General features: G+C 34.0%; 1 protein-coding gene across 1 annotated transcript; it reads right to left on the bottom strand.

The window, feature by feature from the left end:
• Positions 1–942: 942 nt before the first annotated feature.
• On the bottom strand, positions 943–27747 carry LOC124370303 (cell division cycle 7-related protein kinase-like). Its single transcript, XM_046828591.1, has 11 exons — positions 27744–27747; positions 27018–27234; positions 25682–25775; positions 24367–24410; positions 23079–23177; positions 11010–11103; positions 8346–8624; positions 5996–6070; positions 3970–4108; positions 2879–3028; positions 943–1359 (listed from the first exon to the last, which is right to left on the bottom strand). Exons 1-11 carry the CDS (start codon positions 27745–27747, stop codon positions 1055–1057), a joined length of 1500 nt encoding a protein of 499 aa, XP_046684547.1. The 3' UTR covers positions 943–1054.

Here is a 27747-nt window from a genome sequence, read left to right as displayed (position 1 = left end):
CTAACCTTAAAAATAGCCCTTTGATTGTTTGAGACGTAATAATTATAGTCCGAAGTTGACTGTTTTTTTTTTTTGACACCAAAGTCCTTTTCTAGCATCAGGTTCGGCTTGATCATCATGGCCAGTACATTCTAAGTACTAACAGTGCTTAGTCTTCCAAATCGCTCATAGCTGCTTTTAATTTTGATTTTAGTTTGGATAGAATGTTTTCTGTGAAATTGCAGATTTGAGTGAGGGTTTCATTAACGTAGTCAAAGAACTCTTCCACAAAAGGATGTCATAAACATTTTTCTACGTCTCTTAACTAAAACGGTTTAGTTATCCAGGTTTATCTGAGAGACATTTCTATTGGTTTAAGTGAACGTAGATTTTGTTTGTAATACTAACCTTATAGAGCTTAACTAAGTGATTTGATAGTCCTGTGATGGTTAAATCAGCTTAATTAAATTTTTTCTAATGTTGCAGCAAAGTCAATTGGTGTTTTTGAATTAATATATTCCACTGGTTGGGATCTTTAGCTTAGTAAAGTTAATGTATTACTTGTGTATCAGACCATTTAGAGATGATTGTGAGCTAAGCAGTTTTAACTCTTCTTAGTGTTGAAGGAAATAAATACTACTACAAATAGTGTGCATGGAGTTGACCAACAAGGTGCTGCGTCTCCTGACTTAAGCATGTCACAACACTCTGGTATGATTTTTGTAATTTTACCTAGATTGTAATTATATGTTACATTAGTTATCCATCTAAGAAATACATCAGATTGCAGATCTTGAAATGTAGTGTTACCGATTTCTTGTACTCAAAAACTTCATTTGTGAAAGAATTAAATTTTAGTATTTTCTAATCACTCAGTCAAAAAGGGTATGTATTGAAAATTTGTTAAACTCTTAATAGTGGCTGAATGGAAATTAACAATAAAGGTAAACAACATTATTTTAATAAGAAAATTTTAATATCAAACCATACATTACATATAATGGTAGTTTTACGTATAAAATAAGGCACACTTAACAATAAAACATTTAAATACACCTAGACTAGAAGTGAAGGGTCAGGTCTCTGTAATGAAGGGATGTTGCAATGCGTCCTCGGCCGATATCCGAGTGTCAGGGTCGACGTCCAGGAGTCTGGCGAGCAGGTCGAACGCAGAGCGAGGGAAGTAGCTGGAGGACAGGTCGAGCCTACACTTGTCCTCACACAGGCAGCCGTGCTCGAGGGTGTTGGAGTGGTGGCAGTCCTGACACAACGGTTGGTCAGCCTTGGGTAGTTTGCCGCTAGTCTTGCGTTGTCTCAGGCTCTCGCACAAGATTCGCAAGTTCAGTGGCTTCCGCTTCTCACTGCAGACCACATTTCGACCTGAAACATCCATAACTCGTTAGTATAAGCTCACAAATTATTGACTCATTATTGAAATTTGTTTGTAGCATTTGTAGAGAGCAGTGGTGTAATTAGGACTTGGCTTTTTGGGCGAGAAATGTATCCGACAGAAGAATACACCAATGGACGGAGAAGGTTATGGATTGAAAGTGAGTAAAAGTAAATTTAATAGGCCTAATTCAAAACAAAATATTTAACTGCTGTATTTCAAACAAGTTGGATTGTTATTTTAAGAATATTTATATACAGGGTATTCAGTAAAAGTGTTCCAATACACTGGGATTATGTTCTACACATAAAAATGAGCAAAAATGTCCATATGAAGGTATGTCCTAAAACCTTTAAATAGGTTTTACCTTTTAAATACATCTTTTGAACCAGTTAAGATAAAGTTATGAAACTTGAGATTTGTATTAAACTTTGGTACATCTTTTTGAAAATAACATATTAACAAAATCCATCTCCCGGTTTCAAAATTGCGGACGTTAGTCGGTTGTGAGTTATTTTGATGGAATAATATAAACGTCCACCATTTTGAAACAGGTAAAAGGATTTTATCAATATTTTATTATCAAATAGGTCTACCAAATGTTAATACAATTCTCAAGTTTTGTAACTTTATCTTAACTGATTCAAAAACTTTTTTAAAATTAAAAACACATACAGACGGATAGTGAGAAAACTAAAGGTTTTAGGACATACCTTTATACGAACATTTTTGCTTATTTTTATGTGTAGAACAAAATCCCAAAGTATTGGAAAATTTTTACTGAACACCGGCTCTTGAAGAGGGTTCTTCCCCAATCATCTCCCTCCCATAGTTACACCACTGGTAAAGAGTAAGAATGAATATGTTTATAAAAATATTACAATGCAATCTGCCAAAATCTAATTATCACCATCAGTTAACACATTCATACAATAACATCTAACATTTCATAAAAGAAGAATGGTTTATAAAAATATTACAATGCAATCTGCCAAAATCTAATTATCACCATCAGTTAACACATTCATACAATAACATCTAACATTTCATAAAAGATGGTAGAAGCATAAAGGTAGTCTTAGATTATTAAAATAGTACATTCAAAAAATTAACAAAATACCATGAAAAACAGTAGTTTGATAAAAACAAGACAATGTTGGCTTGACATTCCTGTATACTTCAGCTATGTCTGAGATTTATAAAACCCTCTTTTGTTGGACTAACGAAATTTGCAATTTTTGCTACTTGAACTCGACAGTGACAAATGTTGTAGTGGGGAAGATGGGCAAATGACTTCTGCACCCACCGCAGTCCAGTAAAGTGTCTGGCCATCATGGCGTGAAATTGGAGGTTGAAATATATATATTTTATGAATATGATGTCATTTGATGTACACCTATGTACTTTTATGAAAGAAGTTGTTTTCAATTTAATTGAATTTCTGAATGTTGGCAGTTTCAAATACTACATCCGTACAGGTTAAAACAACAAAAGACGCTCACTACTTACCAATCTTTTTCGCTAGAGTGGTTATGGCTGTCTTCCCGAAGACAGTGATGATCTCACACAAGGCAGAGATGTCGTCAGGTGAACGGAAGAACGGATAACAGCCGCTCAGGATACACAGCATGATCACACCTGCAGACCACATGTCCACCGCTGCAACATCCACTTGTGTAAGTCACATGGGGAAAACATTAATTACTTGCACGATTAACTAATTACTTGTGTCTGAGAAAGTACGACTATTTCTAGAGAATTTGTTTTTAATCAGCTGCGAAAAAGGATAAATGAATGATAAAAGCACTCAAAAGATCACACTGTGCTAGAATTTGAAAAAAACCAATAAAATTACGATATTGAGAGTATTTTGGCCACATTTTAAGCAAAAGATTTTAAACAGAAACTGATCTGACTAAACTTTGCTCTACACAGTGGGGCTGAAATTTTTCCCAGATTGTAACTATTTTGATCATATTTAGACAAATTGTAAATCGAAAAACTTGCATGACAGCTATGGCATCAACCACAACAACAAAAGGACTAAAAAATTAATAAAACCCTTAAAAAATATAGCACAATTACAATGTAACACACTTGTGCTTGGAACCTGCTATACTTCAACTGAAGCTCCATTTACAAAACATATTCAAAAACTATCCATATTGTGCTGCAGTTTACAGCAATGAGTGTTATATAGTGTACCATTGGTGGCGATACGCTTTACTACCTTGTACCACAAATGGTACAAAACACATTTTCAAACAATAAGTATGTGCCACAAGGACTTTTACTATACTACTTTTATATAATTCAATTTGATTAAATAATTGCCTCTCAGTTAATGATGGTTTTAAATAATAATTTAAATTATAAAATTAACCGATATTAATTTACATGATACTTTTTGTACATATTTGTGAATAAACCATTTTAAAACGCATTTCTGTAATATCTTAAGTATAAAAAATTATGCCTATAACTCCAGAGAGTTTATATATTGATAAGTTTATTTTTTTTTTTTTCATTAATGTTAAAAGTACAGATTCCACCGTACCGGTAAGTCGGCTGTAAAATACTCAAGTACATTGTGTTCTGACCTGTGGTTTGCAGTGGGTACTTGAGCAGGACTTCTGGAGGACGGAAGCCTGGAGTGCCTGCTCTCGGAGCGAACTGCGCCTTGCGAGTCAGACAGATGTTGCAGATCTGCGCCTTGCCCGTACAGTTGGAGGAATTTAGCTGTGCTCGTACAGCCCTAATACTACCCTTTCAAAAAACGAACGTTATCTGTGTGGCGGGTTGCGTTTACGTGCTAGCCGCTGAGATGAAGGCGCAAGAATCTCTTAACGACTTTAAACTCACGATTTCGATTTGCCGATTATTATTCACACATACGTTATTTTCAAAAACACGTTAAACAACAATATAACAACTGAAAAACAAGGATAAGTCCTATTATTGTTATTATTTGGTATTCTCTTATTATTCAATTTACAATCACTTCAATAATATTTAATGCTTAGAATATAATTTTCTAATAACAAATGTTACTTACAATGATTGTTTTTTCATTGGAGTTCTTCAATTCCACTCAAGTTGTCCTCCTCTTCTGGGTAACTGTCACTGCTGTCTGTATCAGAACCAACTGATATAATAAGGGATTCTATAATATTGTCAATCTGGGGTTTTGCGGCTGCATAGTCCCTTTCGATTTTCTCTACGTGCTTGCACTTTACTGACCACTCTTCTGCGCCCATACTTGATATCTTGTCTTCGCATAGAGCTTTAGCTTGATACATAGTGAAAGATGTATATCTCATAACCACATGATGTTGACTTCACCCAAATTAACTCAATGGGATTGAGGTCTGGGTGGTAGGGCGGAAGTCGTAAGATGTCATGACCCTGTAGTTGAATAGTTTCGTCCAAGGCGTACCGGACATGCCTTGGTTTATATAGCTGCACAAGTTTGTAGATTTCAGGATAAAAGGATATCGTCGCAGAATGGTATTCCGTTTTTTGAAAGCCACACCTTCATATCTTGCTTCCTACTTTTTGAAGTAGGAGCTTTATCAATTTGTATGTTATGGTAGGGCGCGTTATCGAATACTAGTAGGTACTGAATTTGGTTCTAAATTCGGTAACACTTTTTCCTTTATCCACTTCATAAAAATGTCCCCATTCACATTGTCGTGGTAGTCTCCACTATGGTTGCTTGCTTTCCAACATGTAAAAGCATTGGGCAAGAACCCTTTCTCTCCATCCGCATGGATAATTATTAGTCTCTCGCCTTGGAAATCGGCACGTGTAACCCTTCATTTGAGCCGTTTGACCAAGTTTGGTTAGATACGTGAGACAATAGTATATAATATTCGTCTAAATAAATTATGGGGCGTCCTTGCTCCCTGTAATTTTTCAACGCTATCAAGTATGTTATCCTCTTCTCTCGGATTTCTGGCTTTTCAATTAATAATTTCCTATTGTTTGCCGTCCTTCTCCAAGTAAATTCCAGGTCCTTTAATACCCACCTAAAACTTTTCTCACAACCCTGGAAATATATTTTGTCCCCTAGCGCCTCCCTCAAAAGTTTTGCAGTCGGTATTCGATGTTTTTCAACATGGAAATTGTCAACTATTCTACGTCGTTGACGATTTTTGTTTGGTGTAGTAAAACTTGCCTCACCTATGTTACTAACCTTCAACTTGTTAAGTTAACTGTTTATTTTAGTCACAACTCGCTCTGACACTCCAGTTGCTGCAGCAGTTCTTTGGCGAGCCTTTGACAACGGAATTTTAACAGTTTGATGGTCTGCCTCTTCCTTCATAAATGTATAAACGTTACTCACAATTTCGCGAGCCTGACTATGAATAGGCTTTTGACTTTTGACTCTAACTCAACAGACATTATCGGTAAAAGCGAAGCACAAGCTACACTCAGCACTGTCACAAAACAGACTGATTGTGGCGAGTGCGATGAGTTATTTGGGCCAATACGATTCCTGAAAGGAGGGTTTTAACCATGAGTCAAAGGAAATGTTTTCGGGACACAGCGCATAATGCTACCCCGCCACCCCTCCCGCCCATCACCACACACTCCAGGTCACGCGCACAGCTAAAGTCCTCGAACTGTACACTGGCACCTGTCCTGACGCGAGGAAAGCACCGACACCTTCGGCCGCGGAAACGTCGTGCTGAGCTGTACCTGCCACATCCACAACTTTAGCAACAGAGAAGAGGAACAACATTCTTATGTAGGTTACTGAATATGATTACATCTTTAGATACTTGAGATGGTCTTGTATATTTTGCTTTTGAGTTATTATTAAATTATGCAGCGCATTAAAGATCTAATGATAAATAATATTTTGAACATTATAAAATGTGCACAACTTACAGTTAATTCAATATATAAGTATAAATTCAATCAAGTTTTTCCTATCAGTCATTTAATTCATTCCCCTTTTCTATGAATGTTCATCTTTAATTTCTCTCTCCAAATTGAATTTTTTTTGTCAAAAAGACAGCAGTAATAACTGTCACATTCAAAACGATAACCCAGACACTAATGAAGTTCACGAATGCCGTACTTCCTTCTTCTTGGTGTTAGTTACATGTTTCTTTCATAATATACACATAAAAAACCCAGGTAGTCCAAAAATTTGAAGCTAAAAGTAACCAATATAAATGCCTCAAATGACTTAAACAACATGACATATCATTAAAACAAACAAAACGTTAAGCCATTCCATCTCTGTAACCCGTCCAAATACTACTCAGAATTTTTCTCTCCAAAATAATTGTTCACGAAGGTCATTGCCTGCTCATTTTACAAAAATCTTTGTCTCCGAGTGCAATCTTTTCATGAGAGAACAAAAAGAAGTCGCTTGGGGCTAGATCTGGTGAGTAAGGTGGGGATGGTCAAACAGTTCAAACCGTAATTCGCCAATTTTCGCCATGGTAACTGCTTAGGTGTGAGACAGGATTGTGTGTATTGAAGACCATTGTCTTGGTGAAACAGGATTTTTTTTCCCACTAATGTGGCAATTTCTGCCTTCAGCTTGTCAAGTAATGATGCATAAGTATGCTCCTGTAACGGTGTTTCCTTTTTGAAGATAATCGATTAAAATAACTTTCAAGCCAAAAAAACCGTTTTTCTTTTTTAGAGTCGGTTTCCTTTTTGCAGTTGACTGTATTTTTGTTTTGGGCGTATAATGGTGTATAAAAGTTTCATGTACAGCAATTAATCGACACCAAAACTGGGATTTAATTTGAATTGCATCAAAAGAGCGTTGGAAATGTTCATTCGTCACGTTTTTTATCTAACACTAGCAAACGCAGCATTCAACGCTTTCTCATGCCTAAGTGTTGATTTAATATGTGACTAACACATTCTTTTGACATGTATATAACCTCTGCCATCTCTCTCAATTTAATTTGACGGTTGTCTAGCACAATTTGGTGAACTTTGGTGATGTTTTCGTCAGTAGTTGCAGTGTTTGGATGTCTTGAACGTTTATCGTCTTCAAGTTCTTACAGCCACATTTAAATTCAGCAGCCCAAACTTTTATTGTAATAAATGATAGTTTAGAATCCCCATACACAGAATCCAACTCATCTTTGAATTGCAAAGGCGTATTGCCTTTCAAAAAGAAAATTTGATGACAACTCGATACTCAATTTATTCACTTCCACAAAAAAACTCAAATGAACTCACTCAAACAAGTTTTACATAAAAATTGTGTGTCCAAAATAGCTGATACTTTGTTGAGTAACTGTCAATAGATGAACAACGAAATTGAGTAGCTTTTATTTACGAGTGCTTCCATCTTCATGTTAAGGTCGGAAACACTTTTAAATTGTTTGAATTTCGCACAAGTATAGAAGATGTTACTAACAAATAACTATTTACTATTATTAACAAATAGTAAAGCAAGTTGCCGGGATTGCAATGATATGCCATCCTTTAATACATTTATGGGCATATTTTAACCAGTAAACATATTAAGATATACACTGCATAAAAGCATTTTTTATTTTTATTTTTTATTAATTTCTTTTTAACACGTAATTTTACAGAATCATGTACCCAAAAAGTCAACAAGACTTTTTGGTGAGGTCCATAATGAAACTTACAAAAAGCAAGATACAAAATTCCATTAAGTTTGAATTGTTTGCTTCGCTTAGTTTAGTTTATACTTTTAAAAAAGGTTTTATATTGCTCTTCGTGTGGTTGTGGTGTTTCTATAAATCCAGATTTTTAAACATTGGCATTGTATATTTAACATTATGGGGCTAATACATACATTATCCAGAGTATAAATAGATAGTAAATAATATAATTGGATAACAATAAATAAAATATCGCCCATCAACAAACAGCATTCTATAAATAGTTTAATATAAGCAATATATCTCTGAACATATAACAACATCATAATCAAATAAATATGAAAGTTATGAGTATATAAAAAAGTTACCTGAGAGTTCTGGACACGCACAAAACTGGTTTGAGCATTGGTGGACTTTACTTTCTGCGGCATCAAGTTCTGGAAGGATTGCTTCTTGCCGTACACTTTCTCGGCAGTGTTATTTATCACATTTGAGGAGTTGGTTGTCAGAGGTCTCTTGATGGTATTTGTGGAGAGAACGTTGGAGTGCTGAGGTTGCTTGGCAAATCCACTCAGATCCTGTTTATTCCCGCCCACCTGATCCAGAGCGCACCGCTTTACCCTGGGGTTCTCTGCATTTTCCAGGTCCTGTACAAACAAATACAATCGATTAACATATCATACCTTCTTCAGCAATCTTATTCTAAACTCTCTTGTTCTCTACCAAATGCTCCAGCTACTATACTGCTATGATTCAAAATCTAGACTCATACAAATGAGACAAAAAGGAGCAAAATATTCAATTCCTTCTGACAGCCAGGCTGCACTGTAGGCACTTGATACCTGTTCGTTTGATTCGAAAGCAGTCTGGGAATGCAAGAATTCTCTGGTAGAACTGGCTAAGAAAAATAGAGTTACACTCGGTTGGGTGCCGGGCCACGTCATTCATGGAAATGAAAAAGCAGATACACTCGTCAAAAAGGGAGCGGAGTCGGGTTGCAGGATAGCTTTCTCCTACAGCCAAACTCTTGTAAAAGATTGGGAAAAGAGGACAAGATACTTTAATTGGAGTAGGGCCCAGAAATATGACAATAAAAAATGTTTATCTTTCCTTATGCTAGAGGGTGGGCATCTCTCCTAGATCAGAGTAAGGAGGATAATAAGATAATAGGAGAATATAAGAATAATAATAGGGATGCTGACAGGACATGGCCTCCTTAGAAAACACCTCATGAAGGTGGGCCTTAACGAGACTCATGAACGCAGACTCTGCGGAGAAGTGGAGGAATCAACGGGGCATATTTGGCTAAACTGCCATATTTAAAATTCGGAAAAGATTCCTGGGAGCATATCTCCTCAGCTCCAAGGACATCAGAGAACAGGAGCCCTCAAATCTGATCGGCTTCTTTTCTCAGATTCTGAGGATAGAAATATAAGTTACGGAGGCGCAAAGGTCCTTTTAGGACTAAGTTCGGAGACAATTGTCTCTTTCTCTCAGGAAAAAAAAATATTCAAAGTGATAAAAGAAACAAATAGTGTTAACTATGAAGACAGAGAGCAAATTATTTAATAGTTAACTACATGACGAATTCAAGGTATTTATATGAGAACAAATATGCTCAGAGTGAGTTTGAAATAAACACTAATTTACTGCGATAAAAAGTAACTTAAATTAACAGATCTTGTTGTATCATAATATTTAAATAAGCCAGAGGCAAATAAACATAAACTTTATTTACACATAACGTAGCTATACGAAAAGGAAAGCATTGCATTGGGAGGTGGAAAGGATTGCTTCAATTTTAATGTTGAGTTAAGCTCCAGTTCACCATACTAATAGTGCATCGCCTAGAATCTGATGCTGTCACAAAAATTTACTCCTGGAATCTGGAGTAATATCAGTCTGACGAGATCCTCCCAAAAATGAGACAATGAGAACATCTCTTCACCCAGATTACACCTTATTTTGTAATCTAGGTGTCTCTGATGTCAAAACAATGCAAAGAGTTCGATTTGAACTTCTTCATCCTTTGTCGTTTATATCTCTTCTGACTAACTGACTCCAGATTCCAGGAGTCAAGTCTGTGACAGCTACACTAAGTAGAAGGAGAACTGGAGCTAAACTCAACATTAAAAGGAATTTATTATTGTACAATCAACCAAAGAGCATACTTGATACCTTCACTAAAGTTGCAATATTTACATTATTTTTCACTCAATTTATTTACATGATATGTCGTTAGTTTTATAATTAAATTTAAAAAAAAAATTCATCTCTTGGAATACTAGTACAACGCTTGTCTCCACTTTGAATCAAAGTTTTTATATGGCTGCCATCTTAAAATGGTTAAAATCGATATTACATTTTAATTGTTTGATGTATTATTAATTCAGAATAAGGTTATGAAACATCCTGTAATTACTTATGAAATGTATTATAACATTATATTATACCTTTAAGGAGTTTTAATTCTATTTTTAAATACTGGATAATACAAACTAATTTTGAGGGAAGAGAAAATTTGAAATCTCTTCTTCACAGTAATATACTTGTAGAACAAAATTTTGTTCTTCAAGCATGTCGTTCATGCAAGATAGGGTCTCCAACACTAGATCAGCACCTCAATGGTTAAGGAGAAAAATATATATACACAAATAGAAAGAATATCCCCCCCCCCACATAAATGTATAATTAATTGCTCTACATTTATTTACATGATGAGCCTTCTCTGTGATTGTATGATTAAACAGGGCCGGCAAAGACAAAAAAAGAAATAAAATAAAATAAAAAAAAATTAAAAAAAACTGAAAAAACTTCCAAAAAAACCCAAAAATAAAAACCTTCCATTATTTTCTCAATTTGCAAACCACCATTAAGACTCAAAGCTTTTTATCTGATAAAATATATACCACTTAACTGTCTGTAATTTTATGTAAACAGTTTAAAACTTTCCAGTAGCCCAACAATAGTTACGAAAGGATTGTCAAAAATGTGTTTGTACTGTTTAACAATAGTTTACAAAATATACTTACGTCATCTTCTCTTTTCCTTTTCATAATCGGATTACGCAGAGAGTTTTCATTCTCATTGACCTTTTGTGCCAAGCCAAAGTCAACCAATAGGAATCTGAAAAATTATAAAGAGTATTAAACCATCATTATATTATTGAAATATTGCTATACCATTGAACTCTTGTTTCAGATATATGCATTGAAATTCTACACACTGCAATCCCACTTACTGTATAATTTTCATGAGGAATATTTTAGCCTACATCTTTTCTATCGAAGTTCACAAATATTTCACCATAGCAAAAAAAAAAACTCCTAGTTCAATATTTTTGTACTGATATATTTCAATATATTTTGTAAGCTTATGGTTTATTTTTGGGATGTATAAATTGTAATCATACTCAACCATAACAGTAGCCTACTTTTTTTGTCTCAGACAATTTTGATGTGCTGTTCTCCCAAGAAAACTTAAATTATTGTTACTTTCCATAAGCACATTCCCTGCATGAATGAAACATTCCTTACATCCAACCTACAAGCCAACTGGATATACCCTGATTTAAGATTTATCAGACAAAGTATTATGATATTTATTACGTTCAAATTCGTATAATTTAATTTAAGCACATTTTACTGAAACTGGTTTTTTTAGCTATCCCTCCAAGATAACATAAAAAATAGAGGTCCTAATATAGATCCTTGTGGCACCCCTATTCAAAAACGTTTATACCGTGTCCCGTAACTCTCTGGCCAAAGATATATGGCCCACATTGAGGTTCTCAGTGAATAGCCAACAATGTGAAACTGAATAAACGGCAGTTATCAATGTGGGCCATGACTTGTCACAGTAAAACAGCTCTAAATCAGTTATTTATTATTCGATTTAAATAATTTTGGTGTCATTATATTTGTGATAAAATCATCTAATAACTGATATTCTTGTAATTCTTGAGAAATATTTCTGGTTTTAAGATATTCAAAGTTTAAAAACTTTTAATGGCCGCCGTTTTTAAAACACCAAAAATAATTTCATGATAGTTTTCAGTAACTGATCTTGTTATTGTAGACATTTAAGCCAAATTTTATTTATTATTCTTGAAGATATTCATATCTATCTATATACAGGGTGATTCATGAAGTTCTCCCCCCACTTCTACAGCACATTGTACTAGTAAAAATAATGAAAAAATGTTATATAGACATAGGTCCGAAAACGCTTCGTTAGCGAGTTACAGCTAGCGAAAGATTTCGCCTGAATTCCTGGATAAAGAGTAAAATAAAGCCATACTGAACTTTTGGAAAGGTTAATTAAGTAAGAAATATCGTGGATTCTTATGTATTTTTACCTGATAAAGCTAATAAAATAGGTTTCAGAACTGTACCTGTAGTAGTTTTTGAGGGATTCAGGGTTAAATGCAAAAAATTGGGGCACGAAACAATGTTTTTTTAAGTTTGATGTACAATAACTTTGTTAAATTGGTAATAAATACATAAAATCAACAAACATTAATTGTAGAGAATTTAATTCTGAGAAAATTGATATAATCAAAGTCTAAAATAAAACAGAAATAAGTACCAAAAAATCGATTTTATTCAGTATAATACATTACTAGTTTTAAGCAAAATTAATCAGGTTGGGCCAACCGTACGCACCTTTTTATAATAGATGTTCGAAAATGAGGCCATCATTATCAATACATTTTGCAGCACGTTTGTGTATTGCTTTTTTTGCGTTTCTTAATTTTTCAGGACTTCCCTGTATCTGCACAGCCGAATCCATAATACGGGCAATTAATTCATCACGAGAATTCACTTTTGTCTTGTATACAATGTCTTTCATCCATCCCCAGATGCAATAATCCAATGGAGATAGATCTGGTGATCTTGGTGGCCAAGGGTGGCCCTCCACGACCAATCCAGTGTCCAGGAAATTGATGATTTAAGTAAGCAGAAACGGCACTTGAAAAGTGGGGAGGTGCTCCGTCATGCTGGAAGTACAAATTTTGTCTGAGATGTAAAGGAACATTCTCTAACAGCTGCGGCAACTCTTCTTGAAGGAAATGCAAATAGAACTCAGCATTTAGGCGTCCAGGTAATATGAAAAGTCCAATCAGCCGATTGTGCAAAAGGCCACACCAGACATTGACGCTAAACCGGTGTTGAAAGTTCTGTTCCACTAGCTCATGTGGATTTTCTTCTGCCCATGAGTGTTCATTGTGCAAGTTATTGACACCATCCCGAGTGAATTGTGCCTCATCCGTAAACAAAATACGCTTGTAGAGTTGATTATTAATATTCAAAAAGTTGCAAAACTCCAAGCGAAGCGGACCATCCCCTAGCTGTAGATGTTGAACCTTTTGTTTTATGAATCGGATAAAATTTGTTTTGATTAAGTGACCTCCACACCGTTGACTGCGAAACTCCTATCCGCCTAGAAATACTTCGTGTACTTACACCTGGACTGCGATGAACAGCATTAATAACAATATCATCATCAAGTTGGACAGCTCGTTCATAATTGGTTCTAGTACTTGGTAGTGATCCTGTTTCCCGAAGAGTACGAAAAGTTCCTGAAATTGTTTTGGTATCTGGAATCCTCCTATTAGGGTAAACGTAGTTCATATTCTTCTACAGCAGCTCTAGCATTACCATTACAGTAACCCAAAATAAAAAACCGTATCAGCGTATTCCTCTGATGTAAATAAGTAAGGCATTTTTTTCGCTGAATAAACAATCGAATATTATAACTCACAGAAAAATTGCATTTAATAACACGATTCACAGAACCCGATCTCCTGCTGTAGCTTGCAAAACACCACTAATACACAGTTCTAACGTAACAGTACAGAATACCATTGCTGATCAGCTGTTATTCGTGCGTTACCAACTTAGAAATTAATAAAACAAAAAACTTCATTTCGATGATTAGTGAACAATAATGGGAAAATGTTTGCTTCATTTATTTTCGAACATTTGATCGAAAAAAATACAACGTAATAAAACATGATATTTTTATTTACAAACAAATTTATTTAACAGTTAATCTTGTTTTCTCAATTTATCTCATCATTAAGGAACAAAACATTTTGTTTTTGTTTTATTTTAACTAAATACCGTACGGTATTTCTTTACAGCTAGTAATGTATTATACTGAATAAAATCGATTTTTTGGTACTTATTTCTGTTTTATTTTAGACTTTGATTATATCAATTTTCTCAGAATTAAATTCTCTACAATTAATATTTGTTGATTTTATGTATTTATTACCAATTTAACAAAGTTATTGTACATCAAACTTAAAAAAACATTGTTTCGTGCCCCAATTTTTTGCATTTAACCCTGAATCCTCCAAAAACTACTACAGGTACAGTTCTGAAACCTATTTTATTAGCTTTATCAGGTAAAAATACATAAGAATCCACGATATTTCTTACTTAATTAACCTTTCCAAAAGTTCAGTATGGCTTTATTTTACTCTTTATCCAGGAATTCAGGCGAAATCTTTCGCTAGCTGTAACTCGCTAACGAAGCGTTTTCGGACCTATGTTTATATAACATTTTTTCATTATTTTTACTAGTACAGTGTGCTGTAGAAGTGGGGGGAGAACTTCATGAATCACCCTGTATATAAAAATGAATGTTTGTATGTTTGTCCTTTATGGAATCGTGAACTATTGGACCGATCATGATGAAAATTTGTACGTATATGTATTTTTCCACGGAGAAGGTTTATAAGCTATGCCCATCCCTTTCCCGATTCAGGATTCCGCCCCACTGGTTACAGAAATACCCATAAGAAATGCATTGCAGCAAACATATGTTAACGTCTTTTCAAATTTTTAATCAGCTGTTCTTTGTAAACATATATTACACTTATAGTTTTAAAGCATAGAGTAAGCTTAAGAAAAACGACAAATTTTGTTTTAAACTGTTTCTGCAATCACTGTTAAACATAGACTTTACTATCCAGATAATACAATTCAAATTTGACGTAAAAATTCACCTTTAACTGCAATATTTATTTAATATAAACCATGCTCATGCTTGATCAGAAGAGCAATGCAGATATCATAATTACTATCTTACGTTGGCTACAAATATAAAGAATGTTATAAAATCAACCTTAGTTGTTTTTTTTTGACAGAAGTATGGTTATCAAAACTCCGTGTGTACATATTCTCTCGATCGAGACAACAAAGCAAGCTCAATCGTGGCATCGGAGATATAACTAATTTAATCTAAAATTTATTATAGTAAAAAAAAAATTTACTAAGTAATATAAGGACTTCGGTTCTTAAGATTTGCGTGCGAAGCCGTGGGTAACAGCTAGATAGAGGCAAGAATATGGTACATACCTTCATAATACGCCCAAGAGGCTCACGATGGAACGACTATCAATTATCTCAGCAATGTTTAGAATGTGATAGAAAAAGAATAAGTGAATATAGTGTACTGTTTTCAACGGGAAATTGCGTGCGAAGCCGCGGGCAACTTTTGCAAAAAATTATTGAAATGCGCAGCAAAGCGCGCCGGGCCCGCTAGTCTATATATATAAAAATGAATGTTTGTATGTTTGTCCTTTATGGAATCGTGAACTATTGGACCGATCATGATGAAAATTTGTACGTATATGTATTTTTCCACGGAGAAGGTTTATAAGCTATGCCCATCCCTTTCCCGATTCAGGATTCCGCCCCACTGGTTACAGAAATACCCATAAGAAATGCATTGCAGCAAACATATGTTAACGTCTTTTCAAATTTTTAATCAGCTGTTCTTTGTAAACATATATTACACTTATAGTTTTAAAGCATAGAGTAAGCTTAAGAGAAACGACAAATTTTGTTTAAACTGTTTTTGCAATCACTGTTAAACATAGACTTTACTATCCAGATAATACAATTCAAATTTGACGTAAAAATTCACCTTTAACTGCAATATTTATTTAATATAAACCATGCTCATGCTTGATCAGAAGAGTAATGCAGATATCATAATTACTATCTTACGTTGGCTACAAATATAAAGAATGTTATAAAATCAACCTTAGTTGTTTTTTTTTGACAGAAGTATGGTTCTCAAAACTCCGTGTGTACATATTCTCTCGATCGAGACAACAAAGCAAGCTCAATCGTGGCATCGGAGATATAACTAATTTAATCTAAAATTTATTATAGTAAAAAAAAAATTTACTAAGTAATATAAGGACTTCGGTTCTTAAGATTTGCGTGCGAAGCCGTGGGTAACAGCTAGATAGAGGCAGGAATATGGTACATACCTTCATAATACGCCCAAGAGGCTCACGATGGAACGACTATCAATTATCTCAGCAATGTTTAGAATGTGATAGAAAAAGAATAAGTGAATATAGTGTACTGTTTTCAACGGGAAATTGCGTGCGAAGCCGCGGGCAACTTTTGCAAAAAATTATTGAAATGCGCAGCAAAGCGCGCCGGGCCCGCTAGTCTATATATATAAAAATGAATGTTTGTATGTTTGTCCTTTTATGGAATCGTGAACTATTGGACCGATCATGATGAAAATTTGTTCGTATATGTATTTTTCCACGGAGAAGGTTTATAAGCTATGCCCATCCCTTTCCCGATTCAGGATTCCGCCCCACTGGTTACAGAAATACCCATAAGAAATGCATTGCAGCAAACATATGTTAACGTCTTTTCAAATTTTTAATCAGCTGTTCTTTGTAAACATATATTACACTTATAGTTTTAAAGCATAGAGTAAGCTTAAGAGAAACGACAAATTTTGTTTAAACTGTTTTTGCAATCACTGTTAAACATAGACTTTACTATCCAGATAATACAATTCAAATTTGACGTAAAAATTCACCTTTAACTGCAATATTTATTTAATATAAACCATGCTCATGCTTGATCAGAAGAGCAATGCAGATATCATAATTACTATCTTACGTTGGCTACAAATATAAAGAATGTTATAAAATCAACCTTAGTTGTTTTTTTTTGACAGAAGTATGGTTATCAAAACTCCGTGTGTACATATTCTCTCGATCGAGACAACAAAGCAAGCTCAATCGTGGCATCGGAGATATAACTAATTTAATCTAAAATTTATTACAGTAAAAAAAAAAAAATTTACTAAGTAATATAAGGACTTCGGTTCTTAAGATTTGCGTGCGAAGCCGTGGGTAACAGCTAGATAGAGGCAAGAATATGGTACATACCTTCATAATACGCCCAAGAGGCTCACGATGGAACGACTATCAATTATCTCAGCAATGTTTAGAATGTGATAGAAAAAGAATAAGTGAATATAGTGTACTGTTTTCAACGGGAAATTGCGTGCGAAAGCCGCGGGCAACTTTTGCAAAAAATTATTGAAATGCGCAGCAAAGCGCGCCGGGCCCGCTAGTCTATATATATAAAAATGAATGTTTGTATGTTTGTCCTTTATGGAATCGTGAACTATTGGACCGATCATGATGAAAATTTGTACGTATATGTATTTTTCCACGGAGAAGGTTTATAAGCTAATGCCCATCCCTTTCCCGATTCAGGATTCCGCCCCACTGGTTACAGAAATACCCATAAGAAATGCATTGCAGCAAACATATGTTAACGTCTTTTCAAATTTTTAATCAGCTGTTCTTTGTAAACATATATTACACATAAAAATCTTTCATTTATTGGAGTGTTTGATTATATATTAAGCATTTAGTTTCCAATAAGAAGAAGCTGGTAAAATGTATTCATCGACACTCAAGTCCTCTCAGCTCAACAAACTACATCAACTGAAACAAAAAGTAAGGTTACTATCTAATGATATACAGTTTTTAAAAAAGTGTAAGAAAAACAAAATATTTCCTAAATTTATTAAAATATCGATTCCTATAAAGAATTCTGTTACAGAAAAAGTTCTTCATAATGCTAAAATTAACTGGTTAAATCTAGAAATTAAGTCTTTATATTCAAAACAATCAAATTTTGAACTTCAAGCATTTGAACTCCATCTAGAGATCACTAGAAATTTGAATAGCGTTGAATTTCCCACTTTTCACATGAAATATACAATGATCTTAGAAAGTATTGAATACAAACACAAACATAAACTAGAAAAACTAGAAAAGAAGTTCAATATACTGCTCGGCAAAAATATAAGCACAAAAATACTACCAGAAAATAGTTCTTCCAAAGATACATTGGTTAAAAATTTGTCTTCAAACACATTTACGGTTGCAGAGTTATCAATATTGAATAAAGGTTTAAACTACGGCATAAAATCTTGTAAAGAACAAGAAGATGTATTTGTTGATGTTGAATCAAACATAAAATTTTTAAATAATGATCAAAGAAATGCAATTAGAAGTGATGTAAATTCAGTTCTTCTTAAAGTTAAAACTAAGCAATCTACAAAAAGTAATTCAAAATCATCTCAAGACGTCTTTAGAAATAACAATAATGTAATAAAATCATTAAAAAGCAAAGATGTTTTCTACCTTAAAGCGGACAAAAGTAACACAATTGTTATATTAGATAAAAGTGAATATTATTCAAGAGTGGAAAATATGCTTCAAGATGGTCCTTATGTAGAAATTAACAAAAATCCTCTAAATCAACAAATTGCGTCGGTAACAGCTTCATTAAAACACTGCAAGACAATAATATCGAAAGAAATTTCAAAATCACTCACAGTATCAAATCCAATTATACCAAGATTGTACTGTCTTCCTAAAATACATAAACCAGGAAACTTAATGAGGCCCATAGTTTTCTTGTATAAATTCGCCTTCTTATTTTATATCAAAATGGTTAGTGCAAGAGTTTCAACAATTTGAATTCCCCCCAACTTTTTCCATTAAAGATAGATATGATTTCTTAAATTCTACAAAAGATATTAAGATCGAACAAGACGAATATCTTGTATCATTTGATGTTCAATCTCTTTATCCTAATGTACCTATTAAAGATAGCATACAAATCATCGAGGACTGGCTGATTTCCATAAATTTAGAAAAAACTATTGTTAAAGAGTACATTAATTTAGTCAATCTTAGCATGTCACAAAATGTGTTTTCAATTTCGAGACAAATATTACACACAGTGTTATGGTACTGCCATGGGAAATCCCCTTTCATGTTTTATCGCCAACATATTTCTCAGTAAATTTGAAACTCATGCAAAAGAAACAATGGATTATTTTCCAAGAATCTGGAAGAGATATGTAGATGATATATTTGCTGTTTTTGACAAGAAACAAAATCTTCAAGATTTTATTATTTCGCTTAACTCATTTTACCCCTCGATAAAATTTACTTGTGAAATAGAACATAACAATCAACTCCCATTTCTAGATTTATTAATTACAAAAAATACAACTGGCCATTTTGAATTTGATATATATAGAAAATCAACACAAAACGACAGATTTATCCCATTTGATTCATTTCATCCCCCTTCACAAAAAAGAGCAGCTTTTCACAGTTTAATCCACAGGCTCTTACATACCCCTCTATCAATTGAAAATTATAAAAAGGAAGTAAAGAAAATTAAAGAAATTGCATTATTTAATGGTTACAAAATTGAAATGATTGACAACATGATAAAAAAGAAAAAGAAAATTATTGAAAGAAATTCTAGAACAACTCTCTATCAGACTAAACGCAAAGAACCTGAAAAATGGATATCTGTGTCTTACAACAATTTAACTACAGAAATTGCTAAAAGTTTTAAAACACATGCCAGTATTAATGTATCCTCAAATTCCAAAATAAAACTAAAAAACATATTAGGAAATCCAAAGAATAAAATAGACGATGAAGAAAAATCTGGAATCTATCAAATTAATTGTGACAACTGTGATTTAAAATATATTGGCCAAACAAAAAGGAAAATAAAAAAAGAGAGTAAAGGAACATAAAGCATGTCTGAAGTATCAGCAAGAGGAAAGATCGGCCATGGCGAAACATGCACTCCATACTGGACACTGCTTTTCACAAGTCAAATTATTAAAAGAAATCAATGACAACAAATTCCTCGATGCTTACGAAACTATTTTTATGCAGAAGAACCAAAATTATTTAGTAAATAATGAACCTGGACCTCTACAAAATTCACCGTTACTGCCTTTAATCTAATTAAATATTAATTTTTATATATACAGTAGACATGCTTCCTGGCCTTTAAAATCTTATCTCTTTGTATTTTTCAAGACATATGTTTTTATTTAAATCTAAATTGTTTTTATTATTAATTTACTTTTATTTCAGTTATGTGGGTCTGACGATGTGTTCTTTGAGCACGAAAGGCCTCACAAAATAAAAATCTTTCATTTATTGGAGTGTTTGATTATATATTAAGCATATATTACACTTATAGTTTTAAAGCATAGAGTAAGCTTAAGAGAAACGACAAATTTTGTTTAAACTGTTTTTTGCAATCACTGTTAAACATAGACTTTACTATCCAGATAATACAATTCAAATTTGACGTAAAAATTCACCTTTAACTGCAATATTTATTTAATATAAACCATGCTCATGCTTGATCAGAAGAGTAATGCAGATATCATAATTACTATCTTACGTTGGCTACAAATATAAAGAATGTTATAAAATCAACCTTAGTTGTTTTTTTTTGACAGAAGTATGGTTCTCAAAACTCCGTGTGTACATATTCTCTCGATCGAGACAACAAAGCAAGCTCAATCGTGGCATCGGAGATATAACTAATTTAATCTAAAATTTATTATAGTAAAAAAAAAATTTACTAAGTAATATAAGGACTTCGGTTCATAAGATTTGCGTGCGAAGCCGTGGGTAACAGCTAGATAAAGGCAGGAATATGGTACATACCTTCATAATACGCCCAAGAGGCTCACGATGGAACGACTATCAATTATCTCAGCAATGATTAGAATGTGATAGAAAAAGAATAAGTGAATATAGTGTACTGTTTTCAACGGGAAATTGCGTGCGAAGCCGCGGGCAACTTTTGCAAAAAATTATTGAAATGCGCAGCAAAGCGCGCCGGGCCCGCTAGTCTATATATATAAAAATGAATGTTTGTATGTTTGTCCTTTATGGAATCGTGAACTATTGGACCGATCATGATGAAAATTTGTACGTATATGTATTTTTCCACGGAGAAGGTTTATAAGCTATGCCCATCCCTTTCCCGATTCAGGATTCCGCCCCACTGGTTACAGAAATACCCATAAGAAATGCATTGCAGCAAACATATGTTAACGTCTTTTCAAATTTTTAATCAGCTGTTCTTTGTAAACATATATTACACTTATAGTTTTAAAGCATAGAGTAAGCTTAAGAGAAACGACAAATTTTATTTAAACTGTTTTTGCAATCACTGTTAAACATAGACTTTACTATCCAGATAATACAATTCAAATTTGACGTAAAAATTCACCTTTAACTGCAATATTTATTTAATATAAACCATGCTCATGCTTGATCAGAAGAGTAATGCAGATATCATAATTACTATCTTACGTTGGCTACAAATATAAAGAATGTTATAAAATCAACCTTAGTTGTTTTTTTTGACAGAAGTATGGTTCTCAAAACTCCGTGTGTACATATTCTCTCGATCGAGACAACAAAGCAAGCTCAATCGTGGCATCGGAGATATAACTAATTTAATCTAAAATTTATTATAGTAAAAAAAAAATTTACTAAGTAATATAAGGACTTCGGTTCTTAAGATTTGCGTGCGAAGCCGTGGGTAACAGCTAGATAGAGGCAGGAATATGGTACATACCTTCATAATACGCCCAAGAGGCTCACGATGGAACGACTATCAATTATCTCAGCAATGTTTAGAATGTGATAAAAAAAGAATAAGTGAATATAGTGTACTGTTTTCAACGGGAAATTGCGTGCGAAGCCGCGGGCAACTTTTGCAAAAAATTATTGAAATGCGCAGCAAAGCGCGCCGGGCCCGCTAGTATATATATATAAAAATGAATGTTTGTATGTTTGTCCTTTATGGAATCGTGAACTATTGGACCGATCATGATGAAAATTTGTTCGTATATGTATTTTTCCACGGAGAAGGTTTATAAGCTATGCCCATCCCTTTCCCGATTCAGGATTCCGCCCCACTGGTTACAGAAATACCCATAAGAAATGCATTGCAGCAAACATATGTTAACGTCTTTTCAAATTTTTAATCAGCTGTTCTTTGTAAACATATATTACACTTATAGTTTTAAAGCATAGAGTAAGCTTAAGAGAAACGACAAATTTTGTTTAAACTGTTTTTGCAATCACTGTTAAACATAGACTTTACTATCCAGATAATACAATTCAAATTTGACGTAAAAATTCACCTTTAACTGCAATATTTATTTAATATAAAACCATGCTCATGCTTGATCAGAAGAGTAATGCAGATATCATAATTACTATCTTACGTTGGCTACAAATATAAAGAATGTTATAAAATCAACCTTAGTTGTTTTTTTTGACAGAAGTATGGTTCTCAAAACTTGCGTGTTGTCTCATATTCTCTCGATCGAGACAACAAAGCAAGCTCAATCGTGGCATCGGAGATATAACTAATTTAATCTAAAATTTATTACAGTAAAAAAAAAATTTACTAAGTAATATAAGGACCTCGGTTCTTAAGATTTGCGTGCGAAGCCGTGGGTAACAGCTAGATAGAGGCAGGAATATGGTACATTCCTTCATAATACGCCCAAGAGGCTCACGATGGAACGACTATCAATTATCTCAGCAATGTTTAGAATGTGATAGAAAAAGAATAAGTGAATATAGTGTACTGTTTTCAACGGGAAATTGCGTGCGAAGCCGCGGGCAACTTTTGCAAAAAATTATTGAAATGCGCAGCAAAGCGCGCCGGGCCTGCTAGTTTTATATAAAACATATAGACAGACAGATGGGGAACTATGCATCGGAGACCTATGTCCATATGGTGAAATATGTTTGTCTTGACCTGAGCAATAACACGGTCCAGCGAGTTACAAGGACACCCTGTATAGTCAATGATTTTGAAACATCTATTACAGAGCTAAGATTAAATGCTATGATGTTTTATAGTAATAAGTATTACTCAGAGTTAAACTTTACTTACTGCTTGGTATGCCGATTGTATAGAAAGTTGCTTGGTTTAATATCTCTGTGAATGATGTTGAATGAATGCACTCTTCTGAAGGCTAAGAGCAGGTTTCTCGGTACCAGTAAGATTAAACGCCGGGGCGGCAAATCACGAATTTGACGTTACCAACGTATTCTGCTCACCCTCCTGAACAAAAAATATATATAGTACTAGGGGGTGCAAATGACAAATAACATGATTTTAGGGGGTATATTGATAAGTGGTAAAGTTTCTAATGTTTTAATGTTCAGTTTGTGTGCTGTGTCTGGATAATCTGTTTACTTGAATATTATCTGCGGCCGGGACTGATAGCAGCCTGATAGCATACCTGTTATCTGAGTTGTCCGGGGCATAGGTCAGTTCTACACAAGATATCGTGTTCAGTAGGTCGGATTGAGTGAGTGAGTTTACAATGATGAATCAACCATCCACTAGTTCAACCAACCCTAGTGAATTGTGTGTGTCGGAGTGTTTCGTAGGGCACGTAAAGAGCTTACGTTTTAACCGAAACGAAATTATCTCTTTTTTAATAGAACAGGGCATTTTTAAAAATGAGTGTATTTGTTCGTCGTGCGGTCGAGTGGTGTTTTTTAAACCGGGAGACTTTGTCGTTTCGTTGTGATAGACCACTTTTTTGTTGCTGCTGTTTAGCTATATCCGCCAACACACTAATGGTAAGTGTTCTCTGTTAATATCCATCTATATATTTGAGTTTTTCATGATTTATTTAGTTTTTAAACTTTACATAATTGCCTTTGCATTACATTTCAATTTATATTTTTGATCAGCCCCTCTAGAATTTTATATTTTACTGATAGGTACTATCTCGAGGGATGTTTTTCTTTTATTGACATCAGCGCGGGGCAGCACCGAAGGTGCTGCCGAAGCTCGCGCTGATGGCCGGAGGCACTCGTAATTAATTTTTTTCTCGAAATTAAGAAAAACATTATTAATTTTGATCAAAATTCTGCTCATTTCTGTAATTTCTCATTTACGTTTGCAAAGATGGCGGCGCAACCGATGACGTCATCACGAGGTTCAATCATTGGCCACAAAAGGTCACGTGACGCTAGACGTGGATGTAGAACATGGAGATATTACTGGAAAGTTATTTAATTTTTTTATTTTCTAGAACTTCGTTATTTCTCATTTCCACCCCATCAAACCTTATACTTTTTTTATATAGGACGATTCCAATAAGTTAAGAACGCAAAAACTCGTATTTTTCCGCCCCGGCGGTTAATATGATAATTACCGGTTTCTCATGTAGAGTTTTGTCTCTTTCACTGTCATTTCTAGCACATAGTCCTGAAAACAAAGGGTCTTTTATAAGATTTAACTTACCACACAAAGGAAATTTCACTACGGAGGGTAAAATATAAATCTGAAAAACAATCGTTATCATATTGTATAACGAGATACACTATACAAACTTGTTACTCTGGTAATGCAGACTTTACACTGTAAGAAAATATCTGTCAGAGAACCTTTCTGGGAGATTGAAATAAAGAAACTGTCTTGATAAAATTTTAAATATAATAACTGGAAAACACATTTCTTAAAATGTTTTATCCCTCTTCCTTGTAAACTCTTCAAGACATGAACGCTTTATATACTATAGATTTTGTTTATAACTGTGTATGAAATGTTTTTCTTGGGTATATTCGGACGTGGTAATTTTTGCCATTTGAAACAACTTTGAAACATCACAAGACCAATACGTGTGGTGTGATGTTTATGACGTATTCATTAAATTCAGAAGTTACACTTTTTAGAGATTTGATGTACTGGTAATGACGTTACCAAGCAGTTTGAACACAACTATACAAATCTGGTATGCCTGGATTGACTAGGCAGTGTTATTCAAGCCTTAGAGAGTGTGACAATTTATGAGTTACCTTATCAATATACAATTTATTTGATTGGATAATTAAATTTGGATAATAAACTGTAAGTGCATCAATTTCTTTAGCTAATTTTAAAATGTAAATTTGAAAGCTGATTGGACAATTGTTGAAAATTGTGAGTTTCATCCTATAAGAACCCTAGAAAAGTTTTAACACGCGAATTTTTGGTTGTAGAGTAATTTGAATCATAATAGACTTCACAACTTGTTGAATTTCAACTGCTTTCACAACTTTCGTACAAAGGAAACAAATAACACGTACTTCACAGGATTCTCATTTGACAGGGACATTCGAAATAAGTATTCGCACATGTAAAAACGATAAATTTGTGCTGTAATAGCATCTTTGACTTTCTAACAGATGAAGGTAGACAAGCATGCAAAAACTGATCGCAGCGGCAGATTTCAAAACGGTACTTACTTAAAAGTATGCGCTTCATACATTACGCTCGTTACCACAGCCGAATGGATTTAGGAACGCTTTGATAACAGATTTATCCTCGCTCACCGTGATAGGACAAAACAGTCTTATTTTATAGACTGCACGTGTATTTCATTGCACAATAAAAAAGGGCATATAACAGTTCAAAGCATTTTTACTGTATGACCCACTTGATATGGTACATAAATATCTATCTATATATAACTTATGTTATACAAACGCTATACTCACTGCAAATTTTTGGTGTTTCAGGTAAGGCATGACGAACACCACACAGTCGGCCTGTCTCATTGTCATGTCACATGACACAACATTGTCCTTGCCCCTGAAACCAGAACAATTATTACATCTTTGGTTATCCAACCCTCATTACAAACTTATTCATATAATACAATGCATTACAATCACATTAAACTCTCTGTTTCCAAATAAACAAAAGCCGCATTTCTTGAATACTCAACATATTTTTACCTCATCTAAAGAACAAAAACAAACATTTAGCTCAGCTACTTATTTATTTGTAAGATTTTAGATATGAGACAAACATGATAAATCTGACTCAATTTAAATTTAAATACTCTACAATAATTTCAAAGCACAGATAAGTTTTCTTGTACCCTATAAAGCGAGGGTCTGTTTTATTAACTTAGTAGTATTGAGATTGTTAAAATACAAATCGACCAAAGAGCAAAAAATATGTTATTTATAGTTTACCACATTTATTTAATTATGAAAATATTTACTTCAATAATACATTTATAACATATGAAGGCAAAATACATTTCATGAACCCTTTTGCATCGGGGTGCAACGTGGCGGGGTCTTCAAACCCCAATACATGAGCCAAGTCAGCGCATCCACGTAGCACTGCCTGATCCACTTCCTGTCTTCTAATAATTTCGGATCAGCTGAGCTGACTGACTTCTTTGGTATCATCCATCATTACCTCATTTTCTTTTAGGTCTACCCTCATCTTTCAAGGAAACGTTCTCCCCAAAAATCTGACTCGTACTATTGATTCTTTACTTTACTTGACTTAATTTTCTCTGCTTTCCAAGCCAAGGTGGAACAGCATATACTGAGTGCTGTATGATCAAGGAAGCACTTGATCTCTAATATGCGAACTCTGGATACCTGACAACCTACAGTTTAAACATAGCCTTCCCCAGGGAGAGCAGGCAGGCCACTGCTTGGGGTGACTTTTAGTTCTCTGCTACTCGTGGGAACACTATGCTCTAGCAGCTCTGAAAATGTGATGAAAGTTCACGAAAAACAGTGGAATTAGTAATGGGTGTATCTAACCCTTGCTATCCCGAACAAACTAAAGAGGCTTGCTTCTCAGAAGAAGTCCTGGATCTCCTGATTCAGTATTACATTCACACTCATTAATAGTATTAATTATTTCTATCCTGTAAAATAATTGAACTTTCCTTATAACCTGAAATAGGCTATCACATGTTTATTAACAACTAACAGCAACAAGTAAATGGTTCAATGAGTACAGGCACACCAATAATGAACAAAAATATTAACATTAACATAACTATTGGCAGATAATTCTACATACCCAATCCGATTGAGGCAATCCAACTCATACTGCATTCTCTTCGGGTGGCTGGTGGGGATGAGGTGTTTTATTGCGAACTGGCGGTTACTAGTTACGCATTTCAGGGACGCCAGGTACACGTTACTGAAAGTCCCTTCTCCTATTTTCTCGTGAATGTGAAATATACTATCTAGATCTGGCAGTTTACTTAGGAGGGAATCTTTGGCCGATTTTCCACCTGCAAACATTTTATAATATCAATACACATAAACATGTTTGACTATTTGAGGGACCAGGTGGCAATATATTGCCACTACGTTCTTTTATAATGCATAACGTTTTTACGTCACACAACTTTAAAATTAATGTACGTTTTAACACATTGAATAGTTGGTAATTTGATTAGCTTTCAGTTTGTTGACTATTTTGGGACTGTGAATTTAGTGTTATTTTTTTCTACTACAGGAAAATATTACACAAAATACCTAGAAACAGATGTTTTTTAATCAGAATGGTCTACTCAAAGTGCAGATATGGTGGAGTGTGCATGACAAACATGTTCTGCAAGTAAACCTTTTTAAGACCATAATCGTAGCAACTTTTTAAATATTATACATATATTTTTAATTACTACATGCTTCTATAAGCCTCCCAATATGAGTATCTCTTGATTTTTTTTTTTCAGGATTGTAGTTGTTGACATGCCTATGCATTTTCATATAAAATAAGAAGATATCCTTAACCTACTCAT

The sequence above is a fragment of the Homalodisca vitripennis genome, unplaced genomic scaffold (genome assembly GCF_021130785.1).
Source record: "Homalodisca vitripennis isolate AUS2020 unplaced genomic scaffold, UT_GWSS_2.1 ScUCBcl_46;HRSCAF=776, whole genome shotgun sequence".
Classification (NCBI taxonomy): domain Eukaryota; kingdom Metazoa; phylum Arthropoda; class Insecta; order Hemiptera; family Cicadellidae; genus Homalodisca; species Homalodisca vitripennis.
Note: the sequence above shows the minus strand (reverse complement) of the source record. Positions and strands in the feature narration are given on the sequence as shown.